Genomic DNA, 20000 nt, shown 5'->3' on the forward strand with positions numbered 1-20000 from the left:
GTTTGTGTGATTTTCTCAGCCGGCATGTAAAAGGCAAAGCTACACGATGTGTCGTGATGTCAGTTAGCACTAGTTCAATGTCAAATACAATGAGTTAAGATATCTGAGTTAAGAGAGGAAGTTAGGAGAGAAATAAACCAACGTTGACTTGTCAAAGGGGGTGGTCACCAATGTAACCACTGTAGCATCATTTTTTTTCTCTATTTAACACCTTTAATCACAGAGGTACAGTACAAATACGGATGTGACGTTAATATAGAGGACCAGGACCCCTCTAGGACTCCTCTAAGACCCCTCTAGGACCCCTCTAGGACCCCTTAACAACAGTGTGTTCTGACAACTGGAGACCTGTCAACCGGCCCTCAGCAGCCTGAAGGCTGAAAGCTCTTACTTCTAGTTCCCTACTCTGAATTCTGACCTGCGTCTCTCAGGATGTAGGAATATCCACAGCCTCCAGGATTCAGCATTAGATATGCATGACCCTTTCTTCCAGACGTTCAATTTTTCCCCACAACACGACACGCTTCTGCTTTAATAATTCAAATCAATCGATTCCATTAACTGTTCTAAACTAAACGGGGCTTAAAATGGAGGGCAGACGCATCCTTCTCACTTCAGTTCACTCTCTCGGAATAGAAGCGGGACAAGGCCGTAGCTGTTAAAGCTCCCGTTCTGACTCACGGGTGATGTGAATTCTTTGTTTTGGAATATTCTCTATGGAAACCTGAGGAGCAGCGACAAGAGATGAGGAGGAGAGAGGTCAGGGAATGAGTGCGAGGAAGGATGAAGAGACGTCTGTGACAAAGAAAAGGGAGGAGAGAAAAAAATAACACCCAGAAAACCACAAGGTGATCCGACAGCTCAACTCCCCATTGATGCTCCTCAGACGGAGCCTGGAATGTGTGACTGGTTGGTACTAATGAGACCGCCTACCTCGCCTCTCCACACAGCCGCTACCTTTATTCTGTGTCGCATTACGAGCGCAACACCACCCTGCTCTCTCCTTTGTGAGGACTGCAAACGAAGCTGTCAACACATTACAGAATGTCGCGGATCAGTGTTCGTGACTAACACACTGTTACACCAGCCGACGACTGAATTCCTTTTGTTACAGTCACAGGTTCCGCTTGTTACAGATACGGTGTTTTAAACTATACTTCCACCTTTGCAGGGAAAACCACTTAGTTAGGTTTAGGAAAAACTCGATAAGTGGTTAGTTCTTCTCATGTCATGGGGACATGAACGCTGCTCTGCTGGTCACAGACCAGTTCTTATTGGACACATTCAAACTCTCCCTTCCCTGTGTGGGTTGTTGTGGTCTTCATATTTCCTGGTTCATGATTCGTGTTCTATGAATTACAGCGCATTAATTAGCTAAGAACACTGTGTGAGAACTGTGGCCGGGTTCTATTACAGGTCCTCATGCGCCTTCGTCTCAGATAATATACGAATGTTTCAGCGGTAACGATGGCTAACGTACAGCGACGAACCTCTCTGACGACCCTTTAGAGAGCTTCAGGGACGTATAATGTTTGATCGTTCTTTTTCTCTTGAATATCTGGTGACTGAGCGTGTGAGGAGTTCAGCATGAAATCATGAGTGAATGAAATCATTGTTTAATAAAAAGCAGTGGTTTCGGTCTGACGGCTGCTACTCAAGCAGACACCTGGATGTCTGCTGGTCTAGTCCAGTGCGGCACAACAAGTCCTTCGTCTTTCTCAAAGCCTCATCTAAACCAATGGACGAGAGCTTTGATCGAAGAAGGTTGTTATCCCCATGAGTGTGGTCGGTCCACTTCAAGGTAGACGAAGACGTGGAGTCCCTGTTTTGAACCACATCTCCTGGTGTGACCACGGTCAGGGGCTGATGGGGTTTCAGCATTTTAAACAGACTTCAGTGTCGGTTCCTCCATTCTCACGTCTCTCCAACCATCTGTCCTCTCTGTAGATCTGTGTACACTGCTGAGTCCCGTACAGTTTGATCTGCGCAGAGGAACCCAGTTGTTTGGTTTCTCCAGATCTGATTAGACCAGATTGCTCTTCTCTGTTTTGGACGCAGTCCATCGAGTGAACTGAGCTCTGTAAATACTGAGAAACTGTATTTAGTACAGATTCTTCAAAAGTTTTTGATTCAAGGCTCTTTCCTCTTTAACCTTGGGTCGTCGTCAGTGGACTAACCTCAGGAAGTCCTTTGTTTTCATGTTGATTATATGATTCCTATGCTCTGAGAAAATAACGGTAACGGACTGTATTCACGTAGCGTCTTTCTAACTTACTGGACAAAGAGCATTGCAATTTTCTTCTCATTCGGATTCACACTCACACACTCTGAGAGGTGCTGGTCTGCTCATCGGGAGCAACTTGATGCAACCGTCCACATAGTTTATACAGTAAGCTTTAAAAGAACCTTTTCATTAAGATGCTCTTCTTATTATTCTCTTAAATTAAAGCTTTTTAACTGAGGAACGGAACCTGTATACACTCTGTACTGCTTTCTCTTTGTTCCTCACACACACACACACACACACACACACACACACACACACACATGCATGCATGCACACGCACGCACACACACATATTATGTATTAATACGTTTGTGTGTGGTGTGTGTTTGTACGAATTAATGCATACTGAAAAATGACAGGCATTTCAAAGTCAGCTTCCTTTGAATTTTAGAGTAGCTTTGCGCACACACACACACACACACACACACACACACACACACACACACACACACACACGCACACACACACACACTCAGAGGTGGTAGGGATTAATGGCTTGCTAAACGAGCTGACAGCGAAGACTTGAAGACTCGTTTTCATAAGCTGCTTTCGCGCGAGTGAAGGGGGAAGGAAATATGGAGATAGGGATGAAAGAGAGGGGGAGAGAGAGAGAGAAGACACACGACAGCAAGATTCTAGTTCATACATGTGTATCATGTTTCATACATGATTTCAATAAATATTTACTTCACCTGTGCCACTGTCGACAGTTGATGCATTTTTAATAAAAATAAAGTCAAATGAAATGAATTGTAAAAAAAAAAGAAGAAAGCGAACAAGAAAGTTAAACAGAGAAACAATGAAAAAGAAAAAAAAAAAATATATATGTATATATATATACTGTATATTTTTTTAATATCAGAGCCCTATTTTCCTTATTGTGGAGAGTCTTTCTGCTGTTTCTCATGTGCAGAGTCCTAAAGAACGTGCTTGTGATCCTCCTCTTTAAACAGTGAGAATCAAACCAGCAACTCTAGCCCCTCAGTCACACAGTGGCTGTAATGTAATCCCGGTTCTAGGGTTAGAAAACAGGGTGAAGCCATGAGTAACTTTGTTTACCTTTTGGACGGTGAATGTTCTGATGACGTATTCAGCCAGAGGTTCAGTTTCTATCAGGGTCACCTTGATGTCTCCGTAAACCTCAGTCTCATCTGGCCAGTAGCGCACACACTTCACCTGGAAAATACAATTTACATTCATACGGCGTATTTAAATGAGTACTACACGCCAGTCATTATCACCCAATGAGCATTGGCGGTGCCAGATCCGATACTACCACTAGTTACTAGAGTAAACATCTGGATGCAGATGGTTGGAGTCATGAAAACCATCACCTGGCTTTGATACAACGTTTTTCCTGCATCGCCACCTACAGTGTTGGATTAAAGTCCACATTTGGTTTACAGTTTCATTATTGTTTTTGGCTGCCTCTGGGAGAAGATGGTGACGGCTGAAAAATCAGTCTACCCAGACTGAATTCGAGTTTAAATGTTCAAGGTGCGAGATCGGAGATTGTGAGCTTTGTACGTAGAGGACCGTCAAAGTGCTTTCTATCACTAATTGTTAAAAGTGAGCCACAGTTCCAGCAGAGGTGAGGGTCAGGAATATAACCTGGTTAACTTATTAAAACAAGTACTTAAGCTGCCTAAACTAAAGTCATTGGGTCAGGATGGGAAGTGCAAATAAAGGTAAAAGGACTTGTTGAGCATGACCACAGTATATATTAACACAATCAGTTCAGAAACTTCTTGATTTATGCATTTTTAGCAAATCTGGCACAATATACAGCTTGACTATTTCATGACTGATTTGTTTGATTGGGATTGTAGATGTAATGTAGATGAAATACAATAACACCTGGTACCATGAATTAATTAATTATGTATTCTCATGCATCTACATGTATTTGGCCTCTCGATCAAACACACACACACACACATACACACATACACACACACAAACAAACACACACACATACAGACAATCTTGGACGATAAACTCACCCTGCCCACCTCCACCAGGTTGGTAACCATGACAATAGAGGCCGAGTTTTCCTGCCAGACCATCCTCCAGAAATCCCTCACTGTCTCCTGCATGGGCCCTGACACACACACACACACACACACATTATATATATATATTTACACACACACTGATATGCACAAACAGAGCACATGCACTCTGTGTATGTATTCATGAACACACTGTCATTCCAGTACATTCTCACTCCCAACTCATCAAATAGCACAGCTTGGTCAGTGGCTCTCAGCTAAACTATGACGCTCTACGTATCACTCTGTGACGTTCTACGTATCACTCCGTGACGCTCTATGCATCCCTATGTGACGTTCTACGTATCCCTCTGTGACGCTCTACGTATCCCTCTGTGACACTCTACGTATCTCTCTGTGACGCTCTACGTATCCCTCCGTGATGCTCTACGTATCACTCTGTGACGTTCTACGTATCACTCCGTGACGCTCTATGCATCCCTATGTGACGTTCTACGTATCCCTCTGTGACGCTCTACGTATCCCTCCGTGATGCTCTACGTATCACTCTGTGACGTTCTACGTATCACTCCGTGACGCTCTATGCATCCCTATGTGACGTTCTACGTATCCCTCTGTGACGCTCTACGTATCCCTCTGTGACGCTCTACGTATCCCTCCGTGATGCTCTACGTATCCCTCCGTGACGTTCTACGTATCCTCCGTGATGCTCTACGTATCCCTCCGTGACGTTCTACGTATCCCCCGTGATACTCTACGCATCCCTCAGTGACGCTCTACGTATCCCCCGTGACGCTCTACGCATCCCCCTGTGACGCTCTACGTATCCCCCGTGATGCTCTATGCATCCCTATGTGACGTTCTACGTATCCCTCCGTGATGCTCTACGCATCCCTCAGTGACGCTCCACGTATCCCTCCGTGATGCTCTACGCATCCCTCAGTGACGCTCCACGTATCCCCCCGTGACGCTCTACGTATCCCTCCATGACGCTCCACGCATCCCCCCGTGACGCTCTACGTATGCCTTAGTGACGCTCTACGTATCCCCCCGTGACGCTTTATGTATCCCCGTGACACTCTACGTATCCCCCCGTGATGCTCTATGTATCCCCCGTGATGCTCTACGTATCCCCCGTGATGCTCTACGCATCCCCCGTGACGCTCTACGTATCCCCCGTGACGCTCCACGTATCCCTCTGTGACGCTCCACGTATCCCTCCGCTCTTCGTATCAGATACGCAGTGTGAGTTTCAACTCGTTACATGCATAGTGTCTCACAGAAAGTTAGGTTTAGGTGACAAAAACTTACCAGTTCAACTTAACAGACTCATGAGTCACGTGACTGACCAACGACTAAATAGTTAATGAGTCACGTGACGAACCAATAACTAACGAGTTAATGAGTCACGTGACTGACCAATAACTAAAGAGTTAATGAGTCACGTGACTGACCAATAACTAACGAGTTAATGAGTCTTGTGAGGAACCGATAACTCATGAGTTAACTAACCTGAGTCAGCTCTGAGTGTCTCAGGATGACGTGGATGTGTTTCATTGCAGTGAGTCCATACAGACACTAAACTGAAGGAGCCTCCATGTGATGGAATCAGACTTCGAGAGCCGCTGACCCACCGTCCATATGCGATGAGTTGGATGTGAGAACATGTTCATTCCGACGTCATGTTAAAATACGTCAGCAATGGCCGCGCAGACGTACGCAAACACATAAAACATGCACACATGAACAGCGAGGCCCACATGCGTGTGCACACACACACAAGCACTCACACACTATCAATCCCAGATAGTGGTTCGGAGGTTTGAGGTAATGGGGTCTTAAATTTGTCAAGAGGATTTTATACTGCGGTTTAGATTTAGGAGGTTGTTGTAATAGCCTTCCAGCCCAAAAGGACGACATTTACCAGGTGGCTGCTACACACACACACACACACACACACACAAACACGCACGCACACACACACACACATTAGTATCTGAAGTAGAATCACACACTGTGTTCTCGCACACACTCCTCATGCCAGCTGACTTACCTTGTGTGGCGATGTAATGTCTGGGTCTATGGTAACCCTGTGAGACAGAGAAAAAGTCAGTTAATGTCTTTTTTTCTCTTTCACCTTCTGCTTTTTTTTCACCTTTCCCTAGACGATCCATTTTCTGTCTCCCCAGATTTCCAACTAATTGTGACACCTCCTCTCACCCCTGTCCTTTGTGAATCTCTCCTTCCACAGCTCCTTAACCCTTCATTTCTTTCATTCCCTTCGTATCATCAGTTCATCTCATTTCTTATACTTCTAGCTTTAGTCCATTTTACTTCATTCATGTCTACATCTGTTCTTTCTGCCTGCTTCCATTGCTCCTTCCCAATCCATCTTTTCCTCCTTCCATAAATTCTTCCGCCAATTCTTCTCTTGTTTTTGACATTCCTTCACTTTCGAGGTGAAGTGATTACTTACTCTTTCTCCATTTAAAACGATCCTCCTTCACTTCCTTCAATCAATCAATTCCTGCACCCTACCGTCTCCGTCCGTCCTCCGTCTTTCTTGCTTCTTTTCATACTAATTTCTATTGTTATCAGTCCATTAAATGGCCTGAATCAGTTGTCCTCACCACCATTCTAATGTTTCAGATGGGGAAACGTGAAACCTTGACATCTTTCTACAGGGTTAACGTCGTGAATTGAAACAAAACTACTCGGTTAGGTTTAGGAAATCACGGTTTGTATAAACATAATAAGTATCTTTGTTACCTAAGTATAATTATACAACTTAAAGTTACAAGTCAAGTCATGTTACATTACGTCATCACCTAATATAACTTTCATTTGGGACATGACCAGCTGTCTCCTGGGTGAAAGTCCTGAGTTTGTTTGACCCTGACTAGATTACTGCAATTCAACACGAGTACTGACTAAAACTAAGAAAAGAGATCCTATATCTCTTGTATTAGCTTCTCTACAGTGGCTCCCTGTAAAATCCAGAATATCATTTTAAATCCTTCACCTAATCTACAAAGCCTTAATTGGTCAGACACCATCACATCTTAAGGAGCTTATAGAACCATATTACCCCACTCGAGAGCTGTGCTCCCAGAATGCAATGTTACTTGTGGTTCCTAGAGTGTCTAAAAGTAAAACAGGAACCAGAGCCTTCAGTTATCAAGCTCCTATTCTGTGGAACCAGCTTCCAGTTCAAGTCCGGGGGGCAGAAACACTCACCTCATTTAAGTGTAGGCTTAAGACTTTCCTTTTTGATAATGCTTATAGTTAGGGCTGGCTCAGGTTTATGGTTAGAGCTGGCTCATGTTTATTGTTAGGGCTGGCTCAGGTCAATAGTTAGGGCTGGCTCAGGTTTGATGTTAGGGCTGGCTCAGGTTTGTAGTTAGGGCTGGCTCAGGTTTATAGTTAGGGCTGGCTCAGGTTTGATGTTAGGGCTGGCCCAGGTTTGTTGTTAGGGCTGGCTCAGGTTTGATGTTAGGGCTGGCTCAGGCTTGTTAGAGTTGGCTCAGGTTTATTGTTAGGGCTGGCTCAGGTTTGATGTTAGGGCTGGCTCAGGTTTGTAGTTAGGGCTGGCTCAGGTCAATAGTTAGGGCTGGCTCAGGCTTGTTAGAGTTGGCTCAGGTTTGTAGTTAGGGCTGGCTCAGGTTTGTAGTTAGGGCTGGCTCAGGTCAATAGTTAGGGCTGGCTCAGGTTTATAGTTAAGGCTGGCTCAGGTTTATGGTTAGGGCTGGCTCAGGTTTATAGTTAGGGCTGGCTCAGGTTTGATGTTAGGGCTGGCCCAGGTTTGTTGTTAGGGCTGGCTCAGGTTTGATGTTAGGGCTGGCTCAGGCTTGTTAGAGTTGGCTCAGGTTTATTGTTAGGGCTGGCTCAGGTTTGATGTTAGGGCTGGCTCAGGTTTGTAGTTAGGGCTGGCTCAGGTCAATAGTTAGGGCTGGCTCAGGCTTGTTAGAGTTGGCTCAGGTTTGTAGTTAGGGCTGGCTCAGGTTTGTAGTTAGGGCTGGCTCAGGTCAATAGTTAGGGCTGGCTCAGGTTTATAGTTAAGGCTGGCTCAGGTTTATGGTTAGGGCTGGCTCAGGTTTATAGTTAGGGCTGGCTCAGGTTTGATGTTAGGGCTGGCCCAGGTTTGTTGTTAGGGCTGGCTCAGGTTTGATGTTAGGGCTGGCTCAGGCTTGTTAGAGTTGGCTCAGGTTTATTGTTAGGGCTGGCTCAGGTTTGATGTTAGGGCTGGCTCAGGTTTGTAGTTAGGGCTGGCTCAGGTTTGATGTTAGGGCTGGCTCAGGTCAATAGTTAGGGCTGGCTCAGGCTTGTTAGAGTTGGCTCAGGTTTGTAGTTAGGGCTGGCTCAGGTTTGTAGTTAGGGCTGGCTCAGGTCAATAGTTAGGGCTGGCTCAGGTTTATAGTTAAGGCTGGCTCAGGTTTATGGTTAGGGCTGGCTCAGGTTTATAGTTAGGGCTGGCTCAGGTCAATAGTTAGGGCTGGGTCAGGTTTGATGTTAGGGCTGGCTCAGGCTTGTTAGAGTTGGCTCAGGTTAATAGTTAGGGCTTGCTCAGGTCAATAGTTAGGGCTGGCTCAGGTTTATAGTTAAGGCTGGCTCAGGTTTATGGTTAGGGCTGGCTCAGGTTTATAGTTAGGGCTGGCTCAGGTCAATAGTTAGGGCTGGCTCAGGTTTGTTGTTAGGGCTGGCTCAGGTTTGTTGTTAGGGCTGAGGTTTCTTCCTTTTCTTTCCCTGTTCAAGGTTCTTTTGGGGGGAGATTTTCCTTTCCCGATGCGAGGATCCATGGACAGAAGAAAGATGTCACCTGCTCTACAGATTGTAAAGCCCTCTAAGGCATATTTGAGATTCGGGATATTGGGCTATATATATATATTGATTCAAATTGAATCCATCTATAAGTTTTTCCTCTTCCTCCTCCTCTCCCCAGTTTCTTTCTCCCATCCTTTTTTCCACTTTGTCCCGTCTCCCTCCCTCTCCAGCCCCTCCACTCCTCTAAGAAGCATAACTCAAGGTCATTTTCCGAATCAGCATCAAACTAAATAATAGAGGGGATCTTAGTCGTCTAACAACGGGGCAGATAAAAACAGAAGACTCTCCAACAAATGACTATCCCCCTCCTGTCCCTGTAAAGCCCTCTTCTCCACAAAACCTCCCTATGAGACATTTAATCTCGCTGAGATGAAAACACGTATCGCTTTCTTATTGTCTGTAAGACCATGCTATAAGTATGGCGTTATCTTCACCGAAGGAATGTATTGTTTGGGTTTGATTATTTATTTATTTTTTCTGAAGAAAATAAGCATTATGTTCCAAATTCATTAAGACTATTGTTACAGCAGTCAGCTGTGAGTGGGAGATTAAATTGAGGACAGCTGAGAGGCTGATATTGGCTGTAATCTGCCGTCCCTCCAAGACTCATTTGCCTCCAGGACTCTGAGGCGGGCAAGAAAGACTGTAGGCGACCCCTCTCTTCGCAAAGACCGATTACAGTTGTAGACCTCCAAAGAGAGATTTTGAAACATTAGAAAATTTTTGGTAAGTGAGGCGATTCTTTCACCTACTTAAAGGTCTTTGGGCTCCTATGACTTGGGTTTAAGGAGTACTGCTAGCATTAAGACACGTAGAGTTTACCAAATTTAATTAGAGTTGGGTTGAAGCATGCAGTTGTGATGGACTGGTGGAGTTTAATTTGCCAGCACCTAACCATCACAACTGCATGCTTCAACCCAACTCAAGTGAACAACACTAAAGAACAAATATCTGTGTGTGTGTGTGTGTGTGTGTGTGTGTGTGTGTGTGTGCACTCACGTCAATATAATTAGCGTTGATGTAGTCAGAGTGGGGGTCTCCGTCCAGCAGCTGCAGTCGGACTCTTGTGTGATCGTCTGTGGGGTCAGATAGCACAAAATACAACAGGCCTAAAGTTACATTTACCCACAGATCGGAGCAGCTAACTGACCGGATGGGAAACCAACTGGGCCCAACGTTAGGTGGCTGTGTGAAGCAGAGACATGACAGCGCTTGTTGTTTGTTCAAATTCCTTAAATGACCCACGTATACCTACCTAGCTATCTGTAGTCATGCACGTCATGAATAATGAAAATCCTCTCTCAGCGGCAAATAATAGTCTTGAGCAAACACAGCGTGTCACTTTGACCCTAGAGGCCGCGGGGTCAAGTCCCGCCTCCTACCGATGATGCTTTCTTTTAGCTGTTTGCTGGAAAATAACGGGTTGTGGAGCGATTGTACAATCAAGACTACAAAAATAACCTTCCCACTGCTCAACCGGACCGGCTGAGCCAAACGCCATTTAAAACAACCCAGGAAGAGAAGGAAAAAAAGCCGGAATAAGAACTAAACAGCTAAGACCTGAGGTTATTTCACCACCAGCCTGCTCCTGACCAATGCTGGAAAATAAGATGGATGAAGCAAGACTCAGGCTAACCAAGCAACGGGAGATCAGAGACCGTTACTATAACATCCAGAATCAAGCTGTTGCACTTGACAGGTAGACTGTATACTACATATATGAGAATATATAGATATATATAAGACTCTGGTAAGAAGAGGGGCGGTCTTTGATGCTAAGTTTAGTAGTCAGAGCACACGCATGGCTGGATATGAACAATAGAGCGCCAGCTCCAGAAACCCAATGAGCACCAACACGTTTAAAATACATTAAGATGAAAACACAGGACCCACAAGTTATGTGATTGACACCAGAGCAATAAGCACACTAGAAATATTATTTCATTTGAACTAAAGAACAGTAATTAATCAACAACCTTGCACATTACCACCTCAAAACAATATATAAGAACTAGTGAATATGAGCTGCTCTAAATACCAGATGAGCTATATTTATATATATATATATATATATATATATATATATATATATATATATATATATATATATATATATATATATATATATATATATGTATTGTACACTAAATCCACCTTTTCTCGCTCCCCTTTGAATGTCAATGATTCAGCTCTGTGCTCTAACAGCCACCCATAGTTTAAATGGAGTGATTATGATAATGGCTGGCAGTGACTCTGTTTCGTCGTGAGGTAATTGAAGCACGCTTTGGACTGATTATCTATCTATTTTCCGTTCTTACTGTTGACACGCTCCAACCCTCTCGTTCGCTCTCTGAGGCGTGTGAGGGGAGGATTTGGATGAAAGGGAGAGGATGTGAAGAAAACAAAGACATACAAAAAAATATATATAAAAAAAACGCAGAGCAGAGCAGAAATTGACAACTGCAAAGTGGAATGAGGGCGAAAAGTGAAAATGTGCTGAGAGAAACGGGGGAGGAGGGAGGGAGGGAGGGAGAGAAACCTGGCGGCAGAGACGGGGATTTTAAAAGGGATCACTTGTGTACTTTGAAGTCAGTGAAACGCTAATACACAGGACTTCACTGACTGATGCTACTTGAAGCGAGCACACAGCTAGCTAACCACGGTTAGCCTGCAGTCTGACTCATGAACTCTGATAGGAAGTGAGAGATCAACACTTCTGCTCCACCACTTTGTTTCTGTTTGTGAGGGTGTTTTTAACCTTTTTTTTTTTTTTTTGAAGCTTTGACTTCTCTTTAAGGAACCAGAGGTTGTGTCCTGAGTCTACTAAAGCAGTGATTCTCAAGTGGTGGGTCGAGACCCAAAAGTGGGTCTTGGACCCGTTTTCAGTGGGTCGCGGGCCTTTGACAAAAAAAAATCCCCCCAAAAAATCCTGTGCTTTTATTTTGAAGGGGATTTTTTTATTTTTTATTCGCACTCCTTAACAGTATTTGGCGTTAATGCCTTGTAATGGTACATGAGATATGGATTGAGAAACCCGGGTCACGGCTCGTCTTTGAGGGGTGATGGTGGGTCCCACAGCCAGACCGGTTGAGAACCACTGGGCTAAAGCTCTGATGAAGACTCTGAGATGAACAAGATGTTGACGAAGATTATTCTTATTATAAAAAATGATTTCATTCAAACTGAACCAGCTCAAGAACCGACTCCATTGGCTGATGCAGACCATGAGATGTAGTTGAAAGCTCCGGTTGTCAAACATTTGGATCGAGTTTTGCAAACAGGTGTTGAGACGCCATTGTTGTTTCCAATCACCGAGTCCCGAGTTAAACAGGAGCTGATGGGCTGAAGCGATGATGTGCTGCGTCTCTGGGTCTCACCTCACGTGACATAACGACTACCCAGGAAGACGCCCTGAGTGTCTGGACTCTAAGGTTCTGAGTGTCGTCCCTCTGGACAGACACGAAGCCTCCTGCGGTCAGAGAGGCCTGATTGCCACATGTTCACTTCTAGATCACCGGACATGAATCCAGATTCAGAGTCTTTTCTCTTTCTATTATTTCTACAATCGTTTTGTGACGAAATATTTCTTTTTTCTTCTTTTACAGCTTCTAGAGGAAACAGAGACGGCAGCTTGACTCCATTCAGCCGCTCCAAGATCCTGTCATCAGCTCACACACACACACACACACACACACACACACACACACACACACACACACACACACACACACACACACACACACACACACGCATGTGGTTTTTTTAAATGAAAGTAATCTATGTGTGCACATGTCTTTGAACAACAGGAAGTGAAAGATTGAAACATAAACCAATCACAACCTCAACATACAAATCCTCCTCCCCTCTCCTCCCCTCCCCTCCCCTCCCCTCCCCTCCCCTCCCCTCCCCTCTCCTCTCCTCACCTCTCCTTTTTGTTTTGTTTTGATTTATTTGAAGTTTTTATTTTTTCCCCCCATTTTTTTGCTTTTCAAATGATGTTTTAGAATGTTTCTGGTTTCACTGAAATAGTGAAATAAAGGAACTTTAAAACCCAAAAAACCCTCCCCTCCCCTAACCCTAACCCTCACCATGATGAGGAGCAGCACAACACAGCGAGACCTCCTCACTGGAGCAGGAGATGATCTCCGGAGTCATTGTGCTCCAGGTCCATGAATAAAGCTCCTTTCATTGCTCCGTACGGTTAAAGTCTACTCTGCTTGATGAGTTTAAGTAATGCTGACCGCAGCACTAATGAAACTCTCAGCTGGGATCAGATGGAGGAATCTCATGACCTTCACTGAACTTTGTGTCTGACAGTAGAAGCTTTTTTGCTTCTCCTACAAAATATCCACCTCAGCGTTCTCAGCGTTCCTCCTCACTAGTTCAACATGTTCCCTCTGTTCCTACAAAAGGAAGCTCCACGGCCTCCAGGAGGAATAGAACGCTGCTGCTTAGATGATATGATGTGGAGTGAAAATCAAACATGAACTCAATCCGGCTCCTCATCATGGAGGAGAACTAATGATCTGCTAAATGACACATCAACAGATGGAGAAGAACCAAAAACGCTCACAGGAGCAACTTGAAAGTGCTGAACAAGATGTTTTACTCCTCTCTCCCCTTCTTCCTTCTCAACTCCTCTCTCCCCTCCTTCCCCCTCAGCTCCTCTCTCCCCTCCTTCCCCCTCAGCTCCTCTCTCCCCTCCTTCCCCCTCAGCTCCTCTCTCCCCTTCTTCCCCCTCAGCTCCTCTCTCCCCTTCTTCCCCCTCAGTTCCTCTCTCCCCTTCTTCCCTCTCAGCTCCTCTCTCCCCTTCTTCCCCCTCAGTTCCTCTCTCCCCTTCTTCCCCCTCAGTTCCTCTCTCCCCTTCTTCCCTCTCAGCTCCTCTCTCCCCTTCTTCCCCCTCAGCTCCTCTCTCCCCTCCTTCCCCCTCAGTTCCTCTCTCCCCTTCTTCCTTCTCAACTCCTCTCTCCCCTCCTTCCCCCTCAGCTCCTCTCTCCCCTCCTTCCCCCTCAGCTCCTCTCTCCCCTCCTTCCCCCTCAGCTCCTCTCTCCCCTTCTTCCCTCTCAGCTCCTCTCTCCCCTTCTTCCCCCTCAGTTCCTCTCTCCCCTTCTTCCCTCTCAGCTCCTCTCTCCCCTTCTTCCCCCTCAGTTCCTCTCTCCCCTTCTTCCCCCTCAGTTCCTCTCTCCCCTTCTTCCCCCTCAGTTCCTCTCTCCCCTTCTTCCCTCTCAGCTCCTCTCTCCCCTTCTTCCCCCTCAGCTCCTCTCTCCCCTCCTTCCCCCTCAGTTCCTCTCTCCCCTCCGTCCCCCTCAGCTCCTCTCTCCCCTTCTTCCCTCTCAGCTCCTCTCTCCCCTCCTTCCCTCTCAGCTCCTCTCTCCCCTCCTTCCCTCTCAGCTCCTCTCTCCCCCTCTTCCCCCTCAGCTCCTCTCTCCCCTTCTTCCCTCTCAGCTCCTCTCTCCCCTCCTTCCCTCTCAGCTCCTCTCAGCTCCTCTCTCCCCCTCTTCCCCCTCAGCTCCTCTCACCCTTTCTTCCCCCTCAGCTCCTCTCTCCCCTCCTTCCCCCTCAGCTCCTCTCTCCCCTTCTTCCCTCTCAGCTCCTCTCTCCCCTTCTTCCCCCTCAGTTCCTCTCTCCCCTTCTTCCCTCTCAGCTCCTCTCTCCCCTCCTTCCCTCTCAGCTCCTCTCAGCTCCTCTCTCCCCTCCTTCCCTCTCAGCTCCTCTCAGCTCCTCTCTCCCCCTCTTCCCCCTCAGCTCCTCTCTCCCCTCCTTCCCCCTCAGCTCCTCTCACCCTTTCTTCCCCCTCAGCTCCTCTCTCCCCTCCTTCCCCCTCAGCTCCTCTCTCCCCTTCTTCCCTCTCAGCTCCTCTCTCCCCTCCTTCCCCCTCAGCTCCTCTCTCCCCTTCTTCCCTCTCAGCTCCTCTCTCCCCTCTTTCCCTCTCAGCTCCTCCTGCTCTCCTTGCCTCCTTCTCCAGTCTCCACTAAGCATGGATTGAGTCTGTCACAGATATAGTTAATCAGTTAACTCCCTCTGGAGCTCAACTCACTGATGGCAACTCGCTGCTGTCAGCGCGGCTGCAGGCATCATGGGATTTAATAGCGTGTGTGTGTCTGTGTGTGTGTGTGTGTGTGTGTGTGTGTGTGTGTGAGAGAGATTGAGTAGTGTGTAAGTGTGTTAAAGTGTGCGTTCTTCACTTGCTCATATTTTCTGGGAAATCTTTAAGAGGTGTGTTTTAATGTCCAAGTGATGTGTGTGTGTTCCAGTGTCAGCTACTATATGTGTGTGTGTGTGTGTGTTCCAGTGTCAGCTACTATGTGTGTGTGTGTGTGTGTGTGTGTGTGTGTGTGTGTGTGTGTGTTCCAGTGTCAGCTACTATATGTGTATATGTGTGTGTGTGTGTGTGTGTGTGTGTGTGTGTGTGTGTGTGTGTTACAGTGTGTAATAGTCTATTAAGAGCAGAGCTCCCTGCAGCTGTGTCAAACACACACACACACACACACACACACACACACACACACACACACACACACACACAGACCTCAGCGAGCTGTTTCCAGCTGTTCGACAGAAGTGTAGAGAAAAAGAGATGAAGGAGAGAAATGATCATGAAACTCAGTTTGAGCTCGAGTTCTGTTCCAGTCATTGTAAAGTTCCATCAAACAACCAACGGATCAACGATACAGAGATCCACTCAGTGACTCATGAATCAGGACATCACATGTCTCTCATGTCTCTTCTTGTCTCTGCACGATGAAGAAGAAACGTCCCACAGCTTTGCTTTACATTAAGTGTGTTCATCAGTTAAATGGCTTCCTTACATTAAAACAGCATGTGTGTCTGAGAGAAACATACTCTGTTCAAGAAACCACTTTATTGTCACTAAAATAATCATATGAAGAAAAGGTTAGAAATCAGAAAAAAGAAACTCAAACTTCACTTGAGTCATAATTAACCTCATCTTATCTTTAAACTGTCCCTGATAGAATGAAACCAGGCTGAGCTCATTTTAAACTCCTCTTTAAACACCTCCTCTTTGAACTCCTCTTTAAACACCTCCTCTAAACTCCTCTCTAAACTCATCTTTAAACTCCTCCTCTAAACTCCTCTCTAAACTCCTCTCTAAACTCATCTTTAAACTCCTCTCTAAACTCATCTTTAAACTCCTCTAAACTCATCTTTAAACTCCTCTCTAAACTCATCTTTAAACTCCTCTAAACTCATCTTTAAACTCCTCTCTAAACTCATCTTTAAACTCCTCTCTAAACTCCTCTAAACTCCTCTCTAAACTCATCTTTAAACTCCTCTAAACTCATCTTTAAACTTCTCTCTAAACTCCTCTTTAAACTTCTCTCTAAACTCATCTTTAAACTCCTCTCTAAACTCCTCTCTAAACTCCTCTCTAAACTCCTCTCTAAACTCCTCTCTAAACTCCTCTTTAAACTCCTCTCTAAACTCATCTTTAAACTCCTCTCTAAACTCATCTTTAAACTCCTCCTTTAAACTCCTCTCTAAACTCATCTTTAAACTCCTCTCTAAACTCATCTTTAAACTCCTCTCTAAACTCCTCTTTAAACTCCTCCTCTAAACTCCTCTCTAAACTCATCTTTAAACTCCTCTCTAAACTCATCTTTAAACTCCTCTCTAAACTCCTCTTTAAACTTCTCTCTAAACTCCTCTAAACTCCTCTCTAAACTCCTCTAAACTCCTCTCTAAACTCATCTTTAAACTCCTCTCTAAACTCATCTTTAAACTCCTCTCTAAACTCATCTCTAAACTCATCTTTAAATTCCTCTCTAAACTCATCTTTAAACTCCTCTCTAAACTCCTCTTTAAACTCCTCTCTAAACTCCTCTTTAGACTCCTCTTTAAACTCTAAACTCCTCTTTAAACTCCTCTTTAAAGTCCTCTCTAAACTGCTCCTCTCTAAACTCCCCTTTAAACTCTAAACTCCTCTTTAAACTTTAAACTCCTCTCTAAACTCCTCTCTAAACTCATCTTTAAACTCCTCTCTAAACTCATCTTTAAACTCCTCTCTAAACTCCTCTTTAAACTCCTCCTCTAAACTCCTCTCTAAACTCATCTTTAAACTCCTCTCTAAACTCCTCTTTAAACTTCTCTCTAAACTCCTCTAAACTCCTCTCTAAACTCCTCTCTAAACTCATCTTTAAACTCCTCTCTAAACTCCTCTTTAAACTCCTCTCTAAACTCCTCTAAACTCCTCTCTAAACTCCTCCTCTAAACTCCTCTCTAAACTCATCTTTAAACTCCTCTCTAAACTCCTCTTTAAACTCATCTTTAAACTCCTCTCTAAACTCCTCTCTAAACTCCTCTCTAAACTCATCTTTAAACTCCTCCTCTAAACTCCTCTCTAAACTCATCTTTAAACTCCTCTCTAAACTCATCTTTAAACTCCTCTCTAAACTCCTCTTTAAACTCCTCTCTAAACTCCTCTTTAGACTCCTCTTTAAACTCTAAACTCCTCTTTAAACTCCTCTTTAAAGTCCTCTCTAAACTGCTCCTCTCTAAACTCCCCTTTAAACTCTAAACTCCTCTTTAAACTCTAAACTCCTCTCTAAACTCATCCTCTTTAAACTCCTCTCTAAACTCCTCCTTTTTAAACTCCTCTTTAAACTCTAAACTCCTCTCTAAACTCCTCTTTAAACTCTAAACTCTTCTCTAAACTACTCCTCTTTAAACTCCTCTTTAAACTCTAAACTCCTCTTTAAACTCCTCTTTAAACTCTAAACTCCTCTTTAAACTCCTCCTTTTTAAACTCCTCCTCTTTAAACTCCTCCTCTCTAAACTCCTCTTCAGACGTCGTCTTTGTTTTAATTAAATACAGTTCATGGAATCATTTCAGATTAAACTCAAATGTGTTGTTGTTCCTAAACGGTGAAAAATGTTGAAAATGAGAAAGTGAAAGTGACACACACACATCTCATCTTCACTCACACATCAAAGTGGTACACAACACACACACACACACACACACACACACACACACACACACACACACACACACACACACACACACACACACACTTTGACACTAATGTGTTGTGTAGGAGTGTAAATGAAGACCTATATAACAACAAGCACATGACCACACACACTTCAACACACCACCTCCTCCTCACCTTAGTGCTCCTTCATCACACACACACACACACACACACACACACACACACACACACACACACACACACACACACACACACACCCTCATTATGCACACGTGTGAATGCTCACCAATGAATCTGTTTATTTTGTTGAAATATAAATGAACTTCTGGCAGAGAAGGAGAAGAAAAAAGAGCAAGTGAGGAGGGGGAGGAGGAGGGGAGGAGAGGAGGAAATAGAAGCAGACAGATGCCTGTAATGAGGAAACACTACTGAGCTTTGCCTCAACACAGATGCTGTCAGAGTTAATCAGACAGGATGGATGGAGAGCAAAGGAGAGGAAAGAAAGCAAGGAAAGGTGAGAAGGAGTTTAAAAGAGGAGAGAGGAAGAGGCAGAATGCAATGTGATGTAAGAAAGGGATTTAAAGTAGAATAGATATAACACCTTCACAGAAATGAGAAGAATAAAACAAATAAGAGATGAGAGGAAGAAGAGGTGAGGATACGGGGGAGAGCAGATGGAGCAGAAGAAACATTAAAACAATTACAGGAAGGGAGAAAAGGGGGAGGGGGAGGGAGACAAGTATGATTGTAGATGACAGAAGGGATGAAGATGAAGATGTTTGGGAAGAGAGAAAAAAAGAAGAGAGGAGGAGAAAAGATGAATTACAGAATGGGAATAAAACAAGATGTGAGGGAGACAGGAATGTTAGGAGTGGAAGGGAGGAGAGGAGGTTTGATGGGAGGAGGAGAGGAGGTTTAAGGAGAGGAGGAGAGGAGGTTTGAGGAGAGGAGGTTTAAGGAGAGGAGGAGAGGAGGTTTGAGGAGAGGGGGTTTAAGGAGAGGAGGAGAGAAGGTTTAAGGAGAGGAGGAGAGGAGGTTTAAGGAGAGGAGGAGAGGAGGCTTGAGGAGAGGGGGTTTAAGGAGAGGAGGAGAGAAGGTTTAAGGAGAGGAGGAGAGGAGGTTTGAGGAGAGGAGGTTTAAGGAGAGGAGGAGAAAGGGTTTAAGGAGAGGAGAGGAGGTTTAAGGAGAGGAGGAGAGGAGGAGAGGAGGTTTAAGGAGAGGAGGAGAGGTTTAAGGAGAGGAGGAGAGGAGGTTTGAGGAGAGGAGGTTTAAGGAGAGGAGGAGAGGAGGTTTGAGGAGAGGAGGTTTAAGGAGAGGAGGAGAGAAGGTTTGATGAGAGGAGAAGAGGGGGTTTAAGGAGAGGAGGAGAGGAGGTTTGAGGAGAGGAGGTTTAAGGAGAGGAGGAGAGAAGGTTTGATGAGAGGAGAAGAGGGGGTTTAAGGGGAGGAGAGGAAGTTTGATGAGAGGAGGTTTAAGAAGAGGAGGAGAGGAGGTTTGATGAGAGGAGAAGAGGGGGTTTAAGGGGAGGAGGAGAGGAGGTTTGAGGAGAGGAGGTTTAAGAAGAGGAGGAGAGGAGGTTTGATGAGAGGAGGAGAGGGGGTTTAAGGGGAGGAGGAGAGGAAGTTTGATGAGAGGAGGTTTAAGAAGAGGAGGTTTGATGAGAGGAGGAGAGGGGGTTTAAGGGGAGGAAGAGGAGGTTTGAGGAGAGGGGGAGAGGAGGTTTAAGGAGAGGAAGAAGAGGTTTGAGGAGAGGGGGAGAGAAGGTTTGAGGAGAGGGGGAGAGAAGGTTTGAGGAGAGGGGGAGAGAAGGTTTGAGGAGAGGGGGTTTAAGGAAAGGAGGAGAGGAGGTTTGAGGAGAGGAGGTTTAAGGAGAGGAGGAAAGAATGTTTGATGAGAGGAGGAGAGGGGGTTTAAGGAGAGGAGGAG

General features: G+C 45.1%; 1 protein-coding gene across 12 annotated transcripts in view; it reads right to left on the minus strand.

The window, feature by feature from the left end:
• The window catches only part of ptprt (protein tyrosine phosphatase receptor type T), a 204831-nt gene that overhangs the window by 17545 nt on the left and 167286 nt on the right, over positions 1–20000 (minus strand). For 8 of the 12 annotated variants that reach the window (XM_068722016.1, XM_068722014.1, XM_068722013.1 and 5 more), the window contains 4 exons: positions 10120–10205; positions 6353–6389; positions 4291–4388; positions 3347–3463 (listed from right to left, as the gene is read on the minus strand). In XM_068722016.1, the coding sequence (XP_068578117.1) occupies positions 3347–3463; positions 4291–4388; positions 6353–6389; positions 10120–10205 (338 nt within the window). The remainder of the gene's footprint in view (positions 1–3346; positions 3464–4290; positions 4389–6352; positions 6390–10119; positions 10206–20000) is intronic. The other 4 variants (XM_068722019.1, XM_068722018.1, XM_068722010.1 and 1 more) reach the window with 1 other exon arrangement.

The sequence above is a fragment of the Cebidichthys violaceus genome, unplaced genomic scaffold, assembly GCF_023349555.1.
Source record: "Cebidichthys violaceus isolate CVI_PGR_0920_01 unplaced genomic scaffold, fCebVio1.0.p SCAF_29, whole genome shotgun sequence".
Lineage (NCBI taxonomy): Eukaryota > Metazoa > Chordata > Actinopteri > Perciformes > Stichaeidae > Cebidichthys > Cebidichthys violaceus.